The sequence below is a fragment of the Hesperophylax consimilis genome, chromosome 5 (assembly GCF_061612785.1).
Source record: "Hesperophylax consimilis isolate HC1 chromosome 5, BYU_Hcon_1.0, whole genome shotgun sequence".
Classification (NCBI taxonomy): Eukaryota; Metazoa; Arthropoda; class Insecta; order Trichoptera; family Limnephilidae; genus Hesperophylax; species Hesperophylax consimilis.
The window spans coordinates 40530613-40554534 of NC_142840.1; the positions used below are offsets into that span (position 1 = coordinate 40530613).

The 23922-nt window shown below is 33.5% G+C and overlaps 1 protein-coding gene across 1 annotated transcript; it reads left to right on the forward strand.

Annotated features, from left to right (window-relative positions):
• Window positions 1–1894: 1894 nt before the first annotated feature.
• Window positions 1895–5739, forward strand: LOC149423944 (achaete-scute complex protein T3-like). The gene is made up of 2 exons (XM_089632204.1): window positions 1895–2745; window positions 4839–5739. Exon 1 carries the CDS (start codon window positions 2008–2010, stop codon window positions 2734–2736), a length of 729 nt encoding a protein of 242 aa, XP_089488330.1. The 5' UTR covers window positions 1895–2007; the 3' UTR covers window positions 2737–2745; window positions 4839–5739.
• Window positions 5740–23922: the final 18183 nt, after the last annotated feature.

Sequence of the window (23922 nt, forward strand, 5' to 3'; positions counted from 1 at the left end):
CCAAACGAGTACGAAAAACTTTTTTGAAAATTTCCGTTTATCGGTGTGCACGAATACATTCAAATGTGCATTTTAACAAACATGCATTTTCAATTTTTTTTTATTATATAAGTACATTTTTGTTTATTTGTTACAATATTTGATCAAATATTTCAATAATGTATTATTATTTTGACAATGTATTATTATTGTACTATTTTTGAAACAATTACTATTATTTTTAATAGGTTCATCGTGATTTTGTATGCATCTAACAAATCGAAAATTACATTTTAAGGCACTACAATATTGGCTTCATCTGTTCTGTGCCCTTGGGCAGATTTAAAAAGTAAATGGCGTTAAAATTAATAAATGTTGGGATGTATTTTTTAGATTAATAAAGTAGGGCAGAGGATATTTTTTCGTTTGAATATGATTTATTTATTGCCTTATTTCATCGGGAATACCGTTAAAACACAATTTTTTGCATAAACAATAATATATAAAATATATCAGCATTAAGGTGTCAAATGATAATTATCATTATAATGTAACCTTCTTGACGTATTATTTGTATGGCGGCAATAAATAGTGCTGAAAATCACCTATTTACCGCTGTTGTATGATAGTTGACTTCAAATACGCATTCTAATTATATTCAAGATAGGTATATGAAATATTCGAAAATATGCATTTATCTGACCTCAACATCTAAATTTGAATGAAAGTGGGTAAACAAATTATTTTATCAAAAACTGTAGATAAGACGGGTCAGCTCTGAAACAAGAACTCTTCTACTTATTAATTTATATAATTGACTTTCAAAAGTTAGACACCCTTCATATTAATTTTCGTGCATCAGCCCAGTCTATCTTGGTATAAAAACTATTATTTGTCATTGATGTAATGAGATGTTATAAGTTGTAATTACTTAATGTAAGTCATATTTATTATTTATGTATGTTTTATTTATTTATTGTATCTTAATATGGTATTATTCTTTTAATTTTAATTTATAATAATAATTAATTTCAATAAATGCGCTTTTAGACGCATGCCTGTCTTTAGAGGTTCACTGACCCCACTTTAAGTCTTGTTCCAGTACTAAGAAATCGTCCTTCAAAAAACACGTAATGTAAAATCACCCCTTAAAGTCGGGGGCAACAGGTTAGAATTATTTTCCATCCCTTAACTAAGCACGCGCAACAATGCGTGTTACGACACAAACGTTAAAAAAATTGTGTTATAGTCACATATTCAATTGATAATATTTCAAAAAGCTCTTGACGTGTTGAAAAACGCACCTTAATCCAATCAAAAATCTGATTTATTTATATTTAAAATCAACCGTTTCTTTTAAGAGAACGATCTAGTTTAATTAGAATCAAAACCTAGGAATAAAAATGGGGTTGTTTCAAATACAATGCGTTCGTACCTACATACACGTATTTGTAAAATAGTAACAATAATCAACTACCATCGATTTTTGTAACATCCATAAAACACACTAGAAAGATTTAAAAAATCAGAAATCTTGTCTCGGAGACTGAGATTGAATAAAAGCCCAATCCCCAGACTTCAGAACTCAGCCGCCCGGCTGCGCATGCCTTATTTCTGTCGCTGCTCAAAAATCAACAGTGTCGCGAAATGGCCACGCGTTATGAAAATAATACCGGCGACCTGCTTCATAATTGCCACCCCAAACACTGCCCGCGGGCACCCGGCAGGGGTGGAGGCGGGGAAGGTGAAGTTTTGTGAGGGGGGAGGGGGGCGCACGACCGCGGCACGCGCTGCACTACTTAGCACTAGGGCTCGGCAGCAGGATACTCACTTCGGTAGTAACCTCCGAGCCGAGCGCACGCGTCCCACCGAAAGCTCCCAAAAGCTGTACCCTCTCGCGTCAGACTGTGTCAAACGAAATCTCTCTCATCTCAACAGATGTTTCTATAAATCAGAGTGAATTTTTTTTTCAAGACTTTATTTTTAACAAGTGTTTTTTGTGAACTTTATCGTACTTTTATAAAAGAGATGCCAATGGCAGCCGTGCAAACAATGACATTAGGTCAAGAAAAAATGATCGGAAACGTCCATTTAGTTCAAACTCCCGCTTTGATGAGAAGGATCGCCCCGGCTCCCGAAAGAGCCTCGGTGTTGGTATCTCCTCAAGATTCCATGAGGTGCAAGAAGAAGATCAACTTCAACCATCTGCCTTATACTGGTCCTGGACCTGCCCCAGCATCCGTTGCTAGGAGAAACGCCAGGGAAAGGAATCGAGTGAAGCAAGTCAACAATGGATTCGCAACCCTCAGACAACACATCCCTTCATCAGTAGCCGCCGCTATCACCGGAGGAGGACGTGGAGCATCCAAGAAACTAAGCAAAGTTGATACACTGCGCCTAGCTGTTGAATACATAAGAAATCTCCAACAATTACTAGACGACCATGACTCTGAAACTGGATCAACGATTGGCAGTTCCGACGTTCACAGTTATGACAATCAATCATATTATGCTGACAGCCCAGACTCCTCACCCCATTCGCAGCATTTGAGTCATGTCCTTGTCAACCATACTCCTCCCTGCTCTGAAGCCTCTGTGTCTCCCACCCCCTCCTTCGCTTCAGAGAACTCCACCCTCGTCCACTCCAGTTATGGACAGACGATAGCGTACCAGCAAGACGCCTATGATACCTACCAGCCCATGAGTCCTGAAGATGAAGAATTATTAGACGTCATCTCATGGTGGCAGCAGCAATAAAATTATAAGGTAAGAACAGTTATAAATTACTGCTGTCTTAAAAAGCACAAGGTTTTTGCTTATTTCTTTTAAAATCCATCAAAATTTGTAGTCAACCTTGACAGTATTTTCCATTATTTGATCATCTTGGCGCCTATCTTACTTTGGATATTGTTGTGTAAGAATCGATTTCCGTAAAAGCGTTATTTACTCTTCACAATTTCCAATAATAATTCTCTGGTTATCACTTCTGATGCCAACTGTGTAAAGTGACCGAACAATCATCTACCTGTGTAAGGTTCGATATCGGCTGTTATCAAAACCCTTCTTCCAGGATTTCATTATCAGCGGTTTCAATCCTACTTCGGAAGTATACTTTTTATAAACACTTTAAAATACAAGAAAAAACTCACATGCAAGAACATTTTTTAGAACAACACACGTGCGTCTAAAATCTCAAAAAACAACCTTAAAAAATACCCTAAAAATTCAAAATATGGTTCGAGCAGCGTCACCGAAAAAATCAGTATTGTACCTAACATGAATTTTGGCTGTCTGGTGTACTTTTTAACGCTTTATCAAAAAGAATTATTTTTCTGAAAGGACTATTGCACCCAAGTATGATTTCTGATGAATGGGGAACCCAGCGGTCGAATACAAAAGATTTAGGTTCAAAACCAGACAAGCCGGCTCTACCTATGATTTGATGGATGATGTTTATTTACGATTTTTTTCCAAGTTACTTTTTTGTAAAATTTTGGTAGAAGTTTTTTTTCGCGAAAATACCGTTTCTACTAAATGATTTTATTTTTCTAATTAATCCCTTTCGCTGCGGAGTGTTATAATGCTTTTATACCATACAGCGAAACATCATTAATTATCGCATATTTTACTAAAGCATTATTTTAAACGGCACGGGTAAAGCTCCCAGTGAGGTCCATATTATCAAATAACGTGAAAAAAAGTAATTAAATCCAATAAAAAATAAAAATATACTTTGTTATTATCAATTAACAATGTTCAATATTGAACTTTTAAATAGAAATAATCCGCACTTTTTTTCACAAAATCCCTTTTGCACTTTTAATGTATTTTTTAAAATCCAAAATCTGCATTATTTTTTCGTTGCATTTTTCCGAATTTATAACACTGCGTATTAAAAAAAGCACATCACTTTTTTTCTTTCAATTCCGCTGAAAAAAATATCAAAAACATAATGCCGTCATTACATAAAAAGTCAGACGATTTTTTGTCCTTCAGGTAAACTTGAAAAAAATACACCCCAAAGGTTGGGAGTAGTTCTATTGAATTGGTTTTGGCTAGGTAACATTGCTCTAGTTCCTATACAGCCTTACCTGGCCTATCCCAACAACTCCACACCATCAAAGATCTAAAAGCTCCCATACAATAATGCCGCATCAGTTGGATTGTACACACACGTGTGCGCTGTGTGGATGCACGCACACAAACAAGAAACGCAGCTTCGCGTACTCGTTCATAAAGGCCCGAGAATATGCAGGGTATACCGTGACCATAAAAAAGCTAAATCAGCTTTGTGCCATTCAAATAAAAACGCCACCTTAAATTTTACATCAAGCTCTTCACATTTTTTAAAAAATCGTAAATAAGTTTAAATAATTTCTTATCAAATCGGGATTTTCGATTTTTTTTAACCTAATAGATTTGTTTTCGTGTTTCTGAGAAGAGCATTAAGTATTTATTTTAATTTTAAAATTGAAGCGGGCATCTTGTGCCACCCTATCTCAGTCGCTAAGGGCATTTATTAAGTGGTCGATGCCGGCGCATAGGTGGTGTTTAATAAATCTGGTTTTTATAATAACGCACTGAATGGCTCGGGACTCGATTCAAGGCGAGGATCGCATACTCGGCTAAACACGTACCGGCGGCAGCGTACCCCGAGGAATAAAATACCATTTTTTGCCGCTCCTACAAATATGGCATTAAACTGATTCATAAGACGGAAGCAATACTGGAAATTTTTACTACAACTAGAAATCATTATCAAGTTGTTTTAACAACTCATTCATCGTTCGTTATATTTTTTAACATTTTTTGTGTATTTTTTTAAACTTTACTAACGTTTTCTTCCTTTTTGTCCTCAGATTATCATCAAACTACAAATCACCGGTCAGTACTACAGTCTCTCTACAAGCGCAAATGAAGACATAATTCACTATATTAATTACCAAGAAAGTAATTCGAAACATCTCCGCGGCGGTGGCGTCCAGCGTCATCAATCAATCCAGCCAATAGGAGGACCCGTTCTAACCGGCCAATGGGAGCCAGCCATCCATCATCCTGACATCTCGCCGAGGAAATTATTAAATAATGATTACCAGCGAATCGGGAGTAATTTACATGGAGGAACAAATATTCAATTTTAAAATGGTCATAAGAAATTAAATGAAAATACGTTACTGTGATTCAAGTAAATAATCGAAACAAGTGCCTTGATGCTTGCCTTTAATTAATACTAAACTTTTTTAAGCTTACTTTAAAAGCAAATCAAAAATTCCATTGTTTTTGCAATGTTATTAGATGCTTTTTTCTTCATTTTGTGCCTTATAAAAGACTTTTCAATCATTGAAAGAACTGTTAATTTGTTGTGTTAAGTATGTATTTCTTTGAATTTGTATTGAGACGTTAATAATTATTGTTTTCTAGTCATTAAACCTGTTATTGTAAATATTTGTTGTAAAAATGTACATAATTAGATTAAAGAAAAGTTAAATTTAGGCAAAAGTCCTTGAAATGAGCTTTGATAAAGAATCGACAAAAATACTAATGTTGGGCTTTAAAAAAACCCGCCATATTTTTTCAATAAAATAAAAAGACTTAAAAATGATTTTTTTAAATCATCATCTATTTTTTTATATTAGCCAATGGTGCCTAAATTATATTGTAAATGAATGTTCCGAATCTTCTAACTGCTGAAAATATGTACCATTTTTGTCGTACTAATGGAAGATATCTCCTATTAGATAAAGAATGTAAAATTAAGCCAGTGACTATTTTTATAATATTTTTAAGTAAAATAATTGATAGGATGCGGTAGGTACTTTCTTTTACATTTGTTCTTAGTTTTATAAGATTCAAGTTTCAAGAAGTAAACATTTAAAAACAAAAATAACTATGTTTCAATCAACTTATTTTCCACTCCCCGATCACCTTTTCAGAAACGACTTTTTAACTACTGTCCCGAGTTCCGACAGGGTAAACAGTGATAGCCGTTGCTCGCATTAATCATCTGTCACAAACTGGATAGGAGGCAGATACTTTCAGAGAGGTGTCAAATACATGTAAATCTTGTACTTGCGCACTTAAGATGATCAAAATTTGAGTTTTCGAAGTAATTAAAATTCAACTTTTCATAATCACTGACACTCAAATTTTGACATTAAACACGTCTTGATTACAATAAATAGATTTGTTTTTCCGGGGTGAGAGTTGCTACGTAATGGTTTTAAGCTTTCATTTAGAAAGCTTATTTTGAAAGAAACATTTAATTAAAAAAGCCTTCATCAGAACTTTTGCAACACGTCCTGTGCGTTAATGTACAGAGAAAAATTATTATTGCTATTTTATTAAGAAACTCTTTAAATTATTGTATATCCGGTTAAAAACGGGATTGCAGGCCGTTACCTGATAATTTTTGAGTAAATTTCAGATATGTCGGAACACTTTTATTTCGGAACGTGTTTATGCAGCTGCTTTTGCCTTGATAATAAAAATAAGCCGATATCGTGATAATATATTTGAATTTTTTATAAAAGTTTATCAAGAAACTTATTAAGTCATTAGTTAAGGGTCTGCAACCCCGTTTTTAATCGGATTACCAATAATTTTAAGAGATTCTTAATAAATTAGAAATATTCTTTTTTCTCCGATTGGTTAATTACCACGCTTGGATCGTTTCACAGCGCTAAGTTATCTTTGGTAGGCATATCAACTTTAGTTATGATAAAGGCAATCCTTTAAAATTTCCCTTCCTTAATCTTTTCGAGTAGATTTTTAAAGTTATCAATGACTTTGAAATGATAACATTTTTTTATTAATCAAACAAAGGAGTTTCAACTTCAACATTATTTTTTCTTACTTCATAAGAGTCAAAATTAGAACTCATCTTAAACTTCTATAAAACAAATTTATCAAAATGTATATTATTTCTTCCTGTCACCTTAATAACTATACGTAAGCTTATTTATAGTTATCTCTTATAATATACAGATTAAAACGAGTATTTGTAATTTATTAAGAATCTCTTAAATTTATTGGAAATCCAGTTAAAAATAGGATTACAATATATTATCACGATGTCCGGACACGTTATTATAAAAATCCTTATTCATCTTTATATGTTATCAAGGCAGGTGCTTGAACACGTGTTCTGATATCTTAGGAATTTACTAAAAGTTTATCAGGATACTGCCTGTTAACCAGTTTTTAACCGTATTACCAAAAAATTTAAAAGATTTTTAATAAATTGGCAATACTCATTTTTCAGCGTGTAGTTAATTTATTTTTTATGTATGTAACCTACACAACTAACGTCAACAATACTTTTGTATTTCTCTTTGTCACCCATTTGATCAACATATTTTTTTTACTAATATTTAACTAGATAATTATCTTTATAACCTTTAACGAAGAAACGAGAATACTTGATGCGAATGTGAATTGTAGAAAAGTTGGGGACGCCCGAGGAAGATATAACACGATTAAGTGAACCAAATGCTTGAATAGGGCCTTTTCAAGAGTCAGAATAAATGTATAATGTATGAATGTGAATAGAGCAAGGAGTGTGTACCAGTACAGAGTTGTTTGGCAGTCCGTCCTCTCTGCCTACCCCCGCATCCCTGGGTAACGGCGTGATCGTTAGTTAATTAGTTAGTTATAACCATTATCTTAGAATTTTTAGAGAACTATGCTGACCTAAGTGCCACCTCGTCACATGTCCGCGAAATTCATGATTATTGTAATTGAGAACCTGAAATATGCACAAACATTCGAAAATTGAAATCAGGCGGATGGACAAGTGAAGGGGGGAAAGGAGGTTGAAATGTGCACAAACATTCTAAAATTGAAATCAGGCGGATGGACAAGTGAAGGGGGGGAAGGAGGTTGAAATGTGCACAAACATTCTAAAATTGAAATCAGGCGGATGGAAAAGTGAAGGGGGGAAAGGAGGTTGATTAAGAGAAAGATTGAAAAGTAGTCTTTTAGTCTTAGAAAAGCTGTTTAGTTTTTAAGCCCGTAACTTTTTTCCCGGAGGTTTACCTCGGATTTACCTTCAACCACTGAGGTTAATACCCATCCTTAGTGTATTAAAAATCTGGTCAAATTTTTAGTTTTCCCCATTAAAATCGGGACTGCAGGCCTTTGACAAATGAATTGACCGAGTTCCTTTCAAAGTATCAGTTAAAAGCGAATATTTTATGAATACGGCGGAACACGTGTTAATGCAAATACTGATATTGTTACATTCCATCATGATATGTGTTAGGAAATAACACGTTTTTCGATATATTCTAAATGAATAAATAATATTTTATCAGTAAATTGGCATGCTATCACTTTTTTAGCACAATAATTTTTCTCCGTGCAGCGAAGTGTAGGTATTACTATTTTTATTACTAGCCGAAGAAACCTTCTTGAACATAATATCTATTAATAACTCAGATCTACCCTCATAATATATTATGTAACTTGATGGTCTATAAAATGAAGAGCTGAAACCATTTTTATTATTTGCACAAAGGTTTCTAGAGGGTCATTAGAAAATTTTTACTTCAATATCATATTTTTAAACACTTAAAAATAATATCTATCACATTCGCGAAATGGTAGCTTCCCTCTTCCGGCGCGTCCGGATATAAACCACTATCATAAATAAGTTCATCTTCCGGTGCTTTCAATAAACCAGCGAGCCCCGATTCATAATACAATGCCAAAAAACAATCCTGGATTCATATTACGTTATGAAAAAGTAGCAATAATAATTTAGCTGGAGTTTTGCTCATTGTCGAGATTTTGCAAGGAAGTCGGGTGATTGTGCACGTCTCAAAAGTGGGATGGGTAGTTCATGCAAAATTTTAATATTTCGCTGGGCCCGCCCAATTAAAGGTATGCGCTTTGATTGTGGGGAGAGGAACTGGTTATTACAGGGGCTGGCGGAAGTGGATCTGGAGGACACCTGCGTCTAGCAGCGGGTACCTGGCACGCGACTGAAGCCCGACTCAACTCAACTCAACTCAACTTGGCGACTCGACATCCCCTTCTATGGCCCGCGACGTAATTAACTAAGGAATGAGCATTGAACGTACCAAAATCAAAGATATGCCAGGCAGTAAAACAATCACTAATTAAATTTATAATCACTAGGTATGTGGCTGATTGGCGTTGGAGTGGTTTGGATGTAAAATTTTAAGCTATATCTACGAAATACACAAATTGAACTAATTTTTTTAACTAACTACACTTTGAAATAACCACATATTGAACTAACCACGTATTGAACTAACCACATATTGAACTAACAGAATATTGAATTTTTTTTCGTTTAATTATTGTATTTACTTTCGTTAATTAGTTCGTACAAGAGACTACTGATTCAGCCCTTTAAATATCTACTAGATTTACTCTTTTGTCAACGTCCTTATGAGCACTAACGTTATTTTTGTATATCTGCTTCATACTTATGGCTTGCACAGATTAGGTAATTATTATTCTAGTATTGATCATGCCGGAAATCTACATATTATAAAAGATGCAGTATCAGTAGGTAAACATAACATATTAACTATAGCTGCATTTTTCTGTTCTTTTTGATTAAAGTACATTTACTTAATTAACCTTTATAATATTATTAATAATACATTTTACTTACATTTTATCCACCTTTAAATATTTTTCAATTTTTTTGTAATTTTATAATTATACTTTTTTGGCCTCTGTTGTCGTGGTGTAAGGCTCTCGACTAGCAAGCTGGAGGTCACGGGTTCAAATCCCAAAATATTTTATTTGATTAATTTGTGTTATTTCACAAAATTATTCATTAATAATATATAGTATATTTGTGGCACGGACCAGAGTGGAAGATAGCGCCCTGGTGTAAAACCACCATTCAGAATTGAAACGGCTTTGGCCGTGTTTGGTGACTAGATCTGAATAGTCAGGTACTTCCTCACCTTACTCTACCTCATCTCTTTCCTTCCCCTCCCCACTAACTTCAGCCTCTCAACATACCCCAATCGGTGGTATGGTTGGGAGCAGTTGGGACTCTTCGCATATTAAATTTAAAAAAAACTCTTTATACTTATTTTAATAGCATATTTTGTGTCGGATGCTAAAATTAATTATTAAAATAAATTTATAAGAATCTTCCTACCCAAATAAATAAAAAAGCTTCAATTAAATCCTAATAAAAAATAATAATTATCATATTTACCGGTGAGTAGCAAAGTGGTCAAACGCGTCAGACTTTCAGAGAAAAAATTTTCACTTAGCTGCTGACGGAAGTAAAGAGGAATTCTAATATGTGTTGTCAGGTTAAATGCAGATATTGTTTAAAAAAAGCTGCTCAAATTTTCATGTGTTTTTTCACATTCGTTCAATGCTATGCTGTGTACGTAGGTATCTTAAAACTCTTGTACATCATGCTACCATTTTATTATCAGTGATGACTATGCTGATTCATCACTATACGAGTGAATATCTTGATAATTCTATGTTAAGGTTGTGTTCGGAAGTAGACGGAAAAAAGTGAGTGCAGAACTTTTTTTTATTATGTGTGTAAATACACGTGCCGCTTTTGCCGCGAATCGCTTTTGTAGATACCACAATAAATTTACCTGTGTCAAATGTTTTGAGGTGTATTATTAACAGTTTATAAGATAGGTATAGTTTCCATAGCAACGTTGGTACTTTGTAGCTCTACTCAAATAACACCATTTAACTGGTAGTTCACGGACAGCGGTGTGGAGAACTTCATTTAGGTATTTGACTTACTTCATTGATCCGATATCAACCAAATGGAACTTTTTTTCACTCCACTATCGAGCGAATGAATCGACTAGGGACACTTGTATTTCGGGGTAATTGGATTTATTCAGCACACGTACTGCGCACTTCAGGAAGTACTTGTCCGACATATTTTCAGTAGCTTCTTGAAATATATTATATCGTGTTTGTGTCATGTTATATATTTCAAGACCCGTACCAACGTTAAAGTAATTTTTAATAATGTTTTTCTTACCATGTTTTGTAAATGACATGCTGCAGGCATACCTACTTACTTGTACATTATTTTAATACTATGTATGTATTTTACCTCGTTTCTGAGCGTAAGATTATCTAAGTGTAAGAGACTGTAATTCAGAATCAAAAGATAGGTTCTTCGCTAAGCCAACCCTTAGGTGCGTCGTCAGCTATCGAAGGGTTGATGGAACCAAAGCGCACATCAGATACTAAGTTCAGTAAGCGCGCTTTCAGAGTGTGAGGACCTAAAGCCTGCAATGGACTGCTACATGACTTAATAATGATAACAGACTCGAAAGAATTCAGAGCATAACTAAAAACTCACATTTTTAGACAGTCATACGCATAAAGCCAGAAACATTTCGCCTTCATAATAAGCTATTTTTGAAATAAAAAAAATATAAAAATTTAAATAACTAAGGACGGGTTGTTTCGGAGAATTTGAACAATTCATCAAATTTCAACGTTCACTTTCGGGTTCTGTGAAAGTCCTATTCAAGTTCTGTTATCATATCATTGTAGGCTAGTTGCTTGACAAAACTGAAATAAAACAGAACTTGAAAAAATCTTTCACAAAACTTGAAAATGAACGTTCAAATTTGATGAATTGTTCAAATTCTCCGAAACAACCCGTCCTAAGAATATGTAAACTTTTTAATATCATTTTACGAAAATTCTCCTGTATTTTAAAATAAATATCATCCCTGCTTTTTTACTAATCTTCTAATATATGTAATATGAATAGTAATGGCGAGTAAATGTAAATAATAATAGGTATTAGATAGGGCATGGTATATATTATACCATAGCATATATTAGAATATAGTACTCATAACAATAGCTCTGTGCAAATTATCCACTTATTGTAATTACTTAGGATTTTCTTGAAGTAATTTTAGCTAATTATTTACTTCCCAGATTTGGAAGTATAGCACGCTAGCCCCTCCACAACTCTTAATATTTTCCGTTTTTTTGCCTCTCTTCATTCTGCCTTGCATTACCCCTATTGGAACTGTCATTGTTTTACCAGCACTGGGCAGTTGAAACGTTGTATGGTAAAACAATAGATGATATTCAATTCTTACTAAGGAATTTACTTTTTAATTTTTTTTTTAAAGTAGTCGTTGACTCAGTTTTTGTGATAACTGACGACAATGTATACATCCTGCTTCCCTTTACACGGTATTACGCTTCTCTTCCGAATCTAGATAAAAAATGTGTGATTTCATGAATAAAGGTGCCTACTCAGAGGCACCTTTGCAATGTTAAACACAGAAAAGCTCAGTGCGCACTGTGACACTAGTAAAATTAAAAGTGACCACATACAAGCACCTTTGCAATGCTAAACACAGAATAGCTCTGTGCGCACTGTGACACTAGTAAAATTAAAAGTGCCCACATACAAGCACCTTTGCAATGCTAAAAACAGAATAGCTCTGTGCGCACTGTGACACTAGTGAAATTAAAATGCATGTAAGTAAAGCTTTCTCTTCACGGATTCTTTTGAAATTCTTATTCCAGCGCAACTACCTAAACATGGCAACATATTCATCTTAACTCCTTTGTTTACACAGGTAGATAGCTTCTCTTGCATTCTAGCTCGGACTTTCTTATAACGCAATAATTTTGAGAATTTGTTTTCTCAATCTTACCGATGTTATGAGTTATGTCTTACGCTTTACGCTTTGCGATCATCGATCCTTGGTCCAGTCTCCTAATCGGCTTTCGAACAAAAGCTGGATGTTGTATTGAGCAGGACCCGCTGACAGAAGAAGTCTATGATTTATTTGATCCTATAAAATCGCTCTGTCCAGCGAGCCATTGCGAACCATCGGAGGGTGTAATTTTAGATTATTGAAAGAATTCAAAGCGAGTCAATCGCTTTGTTTCTTGGCGATCGGTCCATGGGATGGTCAGTGCCGACTGTAGACTTGACAGAAGCAAACTAAGAATGCTCTGATTAAGCAAATATTTTGCCCAGTAATTTTAAAAATTCACTGTTATTTAATTTTAAATAATATTAAATTCATTCATGACAGCTGTTCCGCCTTTTGTGAGCAATATTTTTTTTTTAAGTACATCGTTTATATTATTTTACTTCTATATTGTTACTTAGTGAAAATCAAATCTCCTTTAATTTTATTACCAATGTCCTTATTGATTTAAGAATAAATTGTCGGAAAGTATTGATGGTTATTACCATGTAAAGCTTACACACATATTTTTTTTGTTTAAATTTGACTAAGGTCGTTAAAGAGATGATTTTTTTTAAATAATTATTTGGATGACACTTGGTGATAATAAAATATCCACTCTTATATTTATAATTATAAACATGTTTTATGGGTATGTATTGCACTATTTAGTAAGGTGTGGATGGTTGGTGATGAGGCACTTTTAGGTATTTATGAAGAAGGGTACCTAGTACTTTAAAAAATAATCAGAGAAACTCCTAGTGGGTCGTGTGTTAAAAATGAATCCTTCGAAATCACACTTTCAAATTTGACTTCCATATAGTTTAAGTATCGAACAAAAGCATAAAAATTATCTGCCACTTTCAGTTTAGTCAACAGCATCAGTTGATTCAATTAATACGTGTAATTGTTTCAATATCGTAACACGTGTAACTTTTATGAAATTGTTGTTGGTTAGCACAAAAATACACTAAAATAATATAAACTAAGTATCTCTCTATAAAACGATATTTATAAATAAAAGTGTTAAAAAATATGCGAAATTATTGTTATTTAAGAAGTTTCGGCTTCTTTCCAATCCAGCCCTGCGCATCTTAGAGAATCGCTGAAAGAAAATCATTCGTCAAGACACCCAGGGGAGGGTAAGATAGCGCTTTCAGCTTTGTCATAGAACCTGCAACCAGACACGAGACCCAATGTTCTGTGTTCAATCTCAAATTCACGCAATTCAATACCCGGGACAATGGACACCAGAAAAAGCCATAAATTTTATAATATTCCTTCGACGATTCAAAAAATAGTTAATCGATTACCTTGCCGTGTTTCATGAACGGATCTTTTCATTTGAAATTCTTGATATATCGAGGATTTTTCTAACATTTTGACACTTTTTGGTTTTCTAGCTTCGTAAATTCCATTGTCGGCGGCATAATGGTTAACTGCGAGGAAAGGTCACTGGTGCTTGGTTCGGTGCCCGGCGAAGGTATTTTGAGATCATAATCATGCGAGTCTGTGATGTGAGGAATTTTACTCATCGCTGGCATTCCGACCGTTTTCTTAAATTGTGTGTCACTTTAGAATTTTTCCGCGCCGTCGAATGAGGGAGGATATTAATTTAGAATACTGGAGACATAAATGCATACAATTAAAAGATGTAATCAAACGGCTCCTTATCTAGTTGATGTTCTTAAGAATGATTGCCCTACTTTTACGTCATATTGTTCCGATGAAGAGTAAGAGGAATTTTATTTTATGTATGTAAATATAATAATGTCAACAGAAATTTTTTGGTAGGTACTATATAAGATGGGCAAGGTTCAAATAATTGTTTATGCTTTCAATTTCAAAACATAAATCGAGAAATTATGATTTAAAAAAAAAATTATTTAACATGTATTTTAAATTAAAATTTATTTGTTTTTCTTCGGCAACCAGTCACATAGATTGATAAAATAGTAGGTACAATTCGATATACGTTACAAATACATACATGCTTTTATAATTTAAAAACAACCCTAATTTCGGTTGTCTGTGCGTCCCGCATGGCTGGCTCAATGATCTTAAATTTGCATTTGCTCCAATTTGTGTGAAGAATTCAGACAGGCGATAAAGTACCTACCGATAATCTAATATTTAAGCAGAAAAAATTGTAATTTTCAAAATTGAAATCGTTATTTTTCACGGGGCTGCGCTATATATTGAATTATTAAAATTTATTCCATTTACAAAAAATAATAGAACTACATTCACGGCATTGGATGAAAATACATAATTATATCAGAATAAAAATTCCGATAATAGAGGGCGACAAAATAATAAGATTAAAAAGCTTAAGTTTTCTGCTTGATATCCTGAGCTTGGCTCGGTGTCGCCATTTTTATCATGTTAACTTAGCTTAAAGGGATAGTTTCAAATCTAGAGATAATTATTCTGGTGTAAAAACATTTCGCGTACCTTTGAACAACGCGCAACGCAGCATTGATAAATACACGTAATCTAACGTGGTGTGCGTGATCTATTAGGCTTCCGAATGCGAGAGTTCAAGCATGGATTCCTCTGATTAATCTCCGCACGCTGCAGCTCACAGATCACGGGTATTATTACCGATAATTTACGAGTCTATCTCCGTACGTGTGAGAACTCCTCGGCTCCTGGTGGCTAAGGAAGCGGCGAACTTTAATCACCCTTGAGATCTTGGTCCGCCGGCGGTAGACGGGTATTCCGTGGTCCGTGGTCCGTGTGACTCCCATCCATCAGATATTAGAGGCATTCAAGTCGGACCTGGAAGATTTGTCTCAAGATTCCAGATAATTATGTCGGCTGTGAGACATGCCCTCGCGACGTCAGTTTTACTTTCAATCAACCGAATGCGCGTTGTTAGGATTAGACAAGGATTTCAGAAGATCACAACAATTCATACTTTTTTGCGTTTTTTATGTGCTCAACCTGAAAAATAATAACGATGCTAAGGAAGTGAAATTAATGATTACTATCCAGTAAAAAATAGGGTTTACGTAGTTTTTTGTTTTATTCAATTTTAAAGAGCCAAAAAAAACTTTCCTTACTAATTTAGAATTTATTTGTAATCTTCCAGTGGCGTAACGAGTCATGCCAAAGCAATAGACTGGGACCAGAACTCAAAAAAGGCCGACACTATGAAAATTGCAAATTTTATCACAATCAAGTATCTGATTTTAAATATTTATTTCCACAACGTTTTTAAACAAATACATATATGATTTTTCTTTCTCTCTTTCTACGCTGTACAAATTTTGTTTTCAATGTTTTTTTCTTTTCCCTGACAGCGAGCATATGTTTTATTTTCACAAACACAGTCAGTTAGTTCAGTAGATAGTTTCACAAGCACAGTCAGTTAGTTAAGTAGATAGTTTCACATCACAGTCAGTTATTTAAGTAGATAGTTTCACATCACAGTCAGTTAGTTCAGTAGATCGTTTCACAAACACAGTCAGTTAGTTCAGTAGATAGTTTCACGGTATTATGCTTCATGATAACAGCCTAGATAATTTGAGAATTGTAAACATAAAAGATTTATTTATTTTGCCTTGGAAACTTTTGGTTGTTTGATTGCAGTGTAGGCTTTAGATCAGAGCACTATGAGGCAATAAAAGACACAAATTTACTGTCATTAGTTTTTGTTCTGTGTGGTGTCGCCCGGTTTACAACTTCTGCAGTAAAACGTTTGAATCAGTGATCGTCAATACATTACCCTTAAAAGCATTAAGCAGTGGGATAATAACTATACCTGATCATGAATTACCTTGTATAACATTTAGGGTACTGCAAATTAATAAAACTGTAAGAATCAAACATTTTTAACTAACTAGCGCAGGCCCGTCAAGAATCACGGGATATTCAATATAAAGTCAGGAATTCACCTTTTGAATGAACACAATAAGTAAGCCTGGAAAATAACGACAAGTGTCAAACATTTAAGCAAAATAAATACACATTTCAAATAAAGAATAATTAATTGAATAATATATTTTGGTACCCACTTAATCGCTTGTCTGAATCGTTCCAACAATCAGATCCAATTTTTAAAATCAAAGCAAATCCCAATTCTAGAGTTCATTGAACCAACGTTACAGATGCCGATACCGACACACCACCGAAATTAGTATTTTTAATTAACTTATTTGTCGAAATTGCGTAAATATATACACATTTTTTCGTTTTTTTTTTAGTAAAAGAAACATAAACCCCGAGTTACGAATAACCTGACAATATATGAAAATCTCCTACTACCACCACAGTAAGCTGAAAATATTGCTAATGTTTTGATGGTGATCTTAGCCAGCTGAGGAATAGTGGAATCCAAACGCGATGCCAACTCAGCTTGTTGAATGTGTTTTAATATTTGGTTGAATTAAAGAACTGTCGAAAATTTTTTTTTCATTATTACCTACGTGTACTCCATTAAATCAGTAACCTGATACAATTGAATAAATTTGTTTACAATAGAACTTGGTAAACATGTTTTAATATTTTAATTGATACTGATTCATTCCCAATGGAAGATTTTGTACCTAAATCGTTAACAACGAATTGTAAAGTATACAAATATTATAGGTTGGAAAGTTAAGCTATTACAAAACTCACCACCAAGTGATTTAATTTTACATTCTATGTTTAATACGTTCGATTATACCCAGGTAAGTGAGATGAGTAAATATGTATTGAACTGCTAAGTAATAGTTAATAAAGTAAATTAGAAAGTAATTAAGTAATTACACTAAGTAATTCTTAATAAAGAATCTCTTCAAATTATTTGTATTTAAAGTTAAAAACGGGATTGCAAACCTCACGAATGAATTAATAGGTTTCCTGATAAACTTTCAGTAGATTACGTCATGATATATTATCAATTATGAAAATACATCATTATAAAATGCAGAAATATTCGAATTTTCATGAATACATGTTCCGACATCATGATAATATATTCGTAATTTCCTAAAAGTTTATCAGGAAACCGTTTAATTCATTAGAAAGGCCTGCAATACCGTGTTTAACCGGAATTACAAATACTTTCATGAATACATGTTCCGACATCATGATAATATATTCGTAATTTCCTAAAAGTTTATCAGGAAACCGGTTAATACATTTGAAAGGCCTCCAATACCGTCTATAACCGGAATTACATACTCCATGTGAACAAGGATATGTGGTTATATTAAGGATAGTTGAAGCTTCTGAAGTTACCTTAGTTAATAAAAGTTAAGTTACCCCTGATCTAAATGATCTCGGCTAGGACAAAAGCCCCGAGTTATGTGTAATTTAAGCCGGAATGCTACCTGCGGCGGTTTTTTGTTCCTCAAAGGTGATACTCCACCCTGGGAACTGGGAACCTCGTGTAATTCCTCCACAAGCAAATTGTTTACGTAACAACATTACGGTAAGACGTCACAACGATGATTCGTCCCGTGTTTCGTGTTACGTGTCCCGTGTTACGTCGGGCTGGATACGTCGCACGAATGCGGCGGATGATGGATATCTGACGTAATGTGGGTGCGTACCTTTGTGAATATGGGATTTAAATATTATACCTAACAAATTTCTGCATAAAAATAACAACATTTTCGAGGAGTAAGGCTTTCGACTAGCAAGTCGGAGATCCCGGGCTTAAATCCCGACATGAGCAAGTACACATTATTTGATTAATTTGTGTTATTTCATAATTTACTCATTTGAAATAATATATAGTGTATTATAGCGGACTTAGTCAGATCAGAATATCACCCTGGTGTAAGACCACCATTCAGAATTGAAACGTGGCTTTGGCCGTGTTCGCTGACTAGATCGAAATAGCCATGTACTTTTCCACCTACCACTTTCTCATTTCCCCCACCAACTTCACAACATACCCCAATTGGGGATGCCATAGTCTCACTGGCTGCTGAAGGTTGGGTGCAATTAATCCTCTTGTGCGGTTATAATATTCCGTACTACGGTTTGTGTCATTTTTGTACATGTATTTTATTGTTAGAAATAATTACCATATAACTCGCAAATAATTTCAGAATTGACGTAGTTTTAAAATACTTGTGAGCAGTGCTAGATATTAATTATACGTTTTGATTATAAAAAAGTTTATTCTATTTTTTGGAAACTTTTGTCTCAAATGCGAAAAATAAGTTTTTTTATGAAAAATTCGCGCAACCGTTCATCCTAAATTTTAAGATACATGATGAACTCCATAATCATTACATCTTCTTCTCAGTTGTCTCACGTACTGTTGGTAAATTTATTTTAATTCTAAAAATACCTACCCAATAATTAATTTAACTCCTTTCTGTAGGTAATCGTACACCTAAAGACCAAAATATGTCAACGCGCGGTTATAAATCAATTAATAATAAAATGGAAAATAATATAGCGTGCTTACCAAAAAAATTATAACACTTTTATATGTAGTTTTTAAATATCATTTTGAACTGATATTTATAAATGTAAGAGAATTTTTTTAAGAAAAATATTCACTACGATAAATAAATAATAATTTGATAAAACATTTCAGACACAAAATACACTAAGAAAAATAAGGATTTAATAACAAAAAAGACAATATTACAAAAAAAATATAACGTAAAATATTACACTTAATACACAATACATATATATTTTTAATTTTAACAGAGTTTTATTTGAATTTATTTTTTCAAATTATTTTTATTGAAATTTTTTAAATTGTAAAATAGGGTCCTCGGCACGGGTCAAGCACCCAGTGAGGCCTGTACGGTCTCTTGTCTGGTATCTGAAGGTTTGGAGTGGGTCGTAAGTCCAGCTCCTTTGTTCACTTCTTTCAGCTTGGAAAACAAGGGGTTTGTCGCACAGTAGTTACTACTCGATTAAAACACATGTCATATTACTTTTGTATTTACAAAAGTTTAGATGAAATAGCAATAAAGGTTTTATGATGTTATCTGTAGGGCTTTTAGAAATGTAATGTGAGGCATTTAATTTAATTTTTTTTTTTTTTAAATAAAGACAAATATTCTCGGTATTCGAAAAACCTGACAATATTTAAAAAATCTCCTACTACAGTAAGCGTAAAATATTGCTTGTGTTGTAATGGAGGACTTAGTCAGCAGAGGTATTGAACACACTACGCCTGGGTGGGACCCAAACGCGATGTCAACTCAGCCACCGAACGTTCAAATTAATTGACAACACTCCAAAATCCGTTAAAAACAATGAATTGATACTTTCGCTTTTTTAAGCTTAGAAAAAATGATACAAACACATTTTTTTATTTAGATAACTTAGTTAAAGTTTATTGTATCAAATAAAATAAAAAATAAGCTCTAAATGTTCTTTGAATACACACGTTATGAAGAGTTCATTAAATCTAGATCTAGATCTTCATTAAATTCCATGCAATATTTTTAGGCACCTATTTGTGAAATATAAATACAATAATACAATTTAATGCTCAGAAAATGAGAAACATGTTTTTTACTATCTACGAAAAGCTCCTTAAAATACCAACACAACAGTTTTTACCATAAATTCATTTGCCTAGCTTTTAATTACCCGCGGCGATTTCCTGTATATTAAAATATTTAAAGGCCCGTTCCCACGTATGGACCACTTATCAGTACGAATATCTCTATTGATTATTCAATATTATTAAGTAAGATGTTAAGGCCTCTTCGTACAGTAGTTAAATAGTTTGAATATCTTCCCAAACTCCCACCTCCACAATCGAATAAATAATGCCGCTCCACATCTATTAAAATAACTAACATAGAAGTCGTTTACTTATAATTATAGAGCATATAATGGGAACTTTTATCAGAAACATCAATACAACTCTATTATGTTTTGTCTATTATGTTAAACACTCCTAAATAAACATACCTATTTTATTATGCTATACATGGAAGTTCAATACACAAAGAAAATCTATTAATCTGAAATATTGCTAATTTATAAAGAATCTGTTCAAATTATTTGTAATGCCGTTAAAAATGAACTGATGGGTTTCCTGTAAGCTTTAAAAAAATAGGAATATATTACCTCGATGTCAGAACACGTGTTCATAAAAATCATATTATTTTCGCATTTTGGCATTACATATTATCAAGGTATGGTGCAGGTGCAATAACACATGTTCTCATTTATTAGAAAGATCCAAAATGTTTAACAGGGAGCGGCTTGTAATCCCGTTTTTAACCGGCTTACGAATAATTTGAAAAGATTTTTAATCAATCAGCAATATCTACTCATTTTTTTTAACAAACAAAGTCACTTATTATTAAATCGCGTTAGGACTTTTACAACACGTGTTATAAAAACCAGACGGTTTGGGGTCTTTCTCTACCTCGACTTCCACCAACCTTGACGGCCTCCTTGGTCGACGGTAAAAGCTCTTGACTAGCAATCCGGTGGTTGCGGGTCCAAATCTCGGAGTAATCAAATATGTTTTATTTCATGAATTGCGGCACGTTCCAGAATGAAAGGTACTTTCAGTATCGCGCTGATGAAAGACAACCGTATAGAATTGAAACATATGGTGACCAGATCTGAATAGCCAGGTAGTGTCGCTGGCTCCATGGGTTATTCACGTTACAAAAAACTATTATATATTCTATTAACTATTACTCTGGTATATTGCCAGTTTTCCTAAATATTTATTTCCACTATGAACCGCACATAATATGCTCACCAATAGTTACTTTTGCTAAATTGAGTGACTAGATTTGAATAGCCAGGAAGTTTCGTCCTTCTCTTTCTCCTCCTTACTTCTTTCAGCCTCACAAAATGCCTGATTAGGAATGTTATAGTCCCGCTGGCAACAAACAGTTGAGACTTTAAAAAATCTATTTTTATTTTTTTTTATTTAATGTAAATCAAATTTAACAATATTATTATTAAGTACTGCAAGTATTTTTTGGTTTTTGTTATTGTTATAGCGGTTTCTGTCTGAAAATTTGAAAATGGCCTTGAAAGCCAAAACAGCTGTAACAATAACAAAAACCAATGAATACTTGCAGAAATTCATAATAATATTATTAAATTTGATTTACATAAAAAAAATTTTTAAATGGAGTTCTACGAATTAAACACAAAAACCATAAATATTTTTAAATCTCTTAGTATTTATAATACTTTGTCGTCCATCGTGTTTATTTCTATATATTTTTTAATTTACTATTATCCTTTAAGACAGTTCTGTTGTTTGTACGAGTACCTATATATTAAATTGTTCTCTTATTTTTAGATTCAATCTCATCATTGTCGAGAAGGAGTATCTATCATAAAAACATCAGTTTAACAAAATTGATTTGCAAAATAAGAATTTTTGGTTAAATAATTTAGTTCACGTTGATATGGTGATTAAATTGGTTGATTTGTAATAACGACCAAGCAATATTTTCCCTATTACAAGGCTATACAAGATAAGATAAAACGAAAGATTGAGTTGTATCTTAACTTTTGCTTTCATTAAGTTCACTACATTGAAAGTTTATCTGATTAAACTCGCTTTGATAAGTTATGGGTCAGATTTCTTGATAACATGAAACAGCATTTATAGCAAGATTATTGGCAATGATTTTCAAAATCTCTCAAGGACGCCTTGTCTGTTGATATTTATTTAAATAAAGTGTGTAAAATAAACGCAATTAAAGCGCATCGTTAAGATAAAGATTGAATAAGGTTTTATAGTGTTTATGCTATTTAGAGAAATTAACGTCGTCTAGTTGACACACAGATATGCTGTTTGAACTCAAATTTCTTCATTAAGGTGAATTATTCAAAAATACTCGTTTTAGATGGTTATCTTTGCAGAAGTCAGAGATACAAATATACCATAAAGCCTGTTACTGCGGGATCAGGTGGCAACAAATAAATAAAGTGGATTGTAATTCTTCACTACTGTTCTGAAACGGATGGGTTTTTTTTAGAGTCATGCTTTTTTTAAATATATTTAATTTCAAAAACATCCTAAATTAAACTGTGTAGCAAAACTGGCTTGCTTAGAATAATAATATTATGTGATACCGACTGTATCTGGTTGATGAACAGATTGGAGGATAGCAATAATATCTCGGCTGAATTTCCAAAAAATATTATTGTAGAAAGCTTTAAAGTAAATCTTTGTGGTTTGACATATTTAAAAAAATAAAATACTTTTTGTTTTAAAACCACGAGTTTATAATAATTTTTAGAACCAACCGATTTCGCTTTAGTCAAGCATCTTCAGGGTACAAATTATTGTACCAATTGTATTGTATTGTACCAATGTATAATGTACAATTGTATTGTACCAATATTGTACCATTAATTTGTACCTATTTTATTTTATTCCAAAAAATAACTTCCAGAGCAAAAGTGGCCTTGTCTATTATGACTCCACGACAAAAGGCCACGGGTGTTTAGGATAGGAAGATGTTTCCCGCTTGCGAAATTCGTCAACTATCCAGTCTCCAATATCAGGAAATGGTGGCGTTATTCACGGTGGAGTTGTCGGATCCGTCATCCTTCAGTCCAAAGGTGGTCCAACGCTCCGGGCTGTCGTTCAAGCAATGGTAGTCATTGATTTTGATATGCTCAGGTTTTGTCTTCAGGGCGCAGGTGTAGCAATCGAAGTGTGTCAAAAAATTCCAGGATTGGCAATTTAACCAATGCGTAATAGTTTTTTGAGTAAATACCGGAGGTGCCACACACCGAAAAAATAGATATAAATCAAGTAGAACAAACCATACACCTTGTTACTAATCCTTAATGTAACAAGCCTTATTAGTATCTACAGGTGATGTAATAATTGTATCAATTTGACGATTACAAATTACGTGTTCACCACGTTCAAATAAAATGATAGCTATTCTTATATAGTCCTATATTCGATACTTTAGTTATTTGTTTTTGGGGTGTTATGCCGTGTTGCGCTAACTCCTTCTTTAGCCAACACACATCCGCCCTGATGATGGACACTGCAATGCTGTCCGAAACGTTGGCTAAAAAAGAAGTTAGCGCAACACGGCATAACACCCCAAAAACAAATAGCAAAAATACTTTTGGCCGTGAAAATCTTAAATCATATTTTCAATATTCGATATTATTATTTACTTATAATTAAATTGATTTTATTTGTATGTATTTAGTTACCATTGTTTACTTATAATTACCTGCCTGTTAGTATTTACATATTTTTATTTATTTAATATTATTTACTGTTTGTAATTATTCTCACTAACCATCTTCT

Excerpts from the sequence above, each read along its gene's own strand:
- LOC149423944 (XM_089632204.1), top strand. The coding sequence starts at position 2,008 with ATGCCAATGGCAGCCGTGCAAACAATGACATTAGGTCAAGAAAAAATG.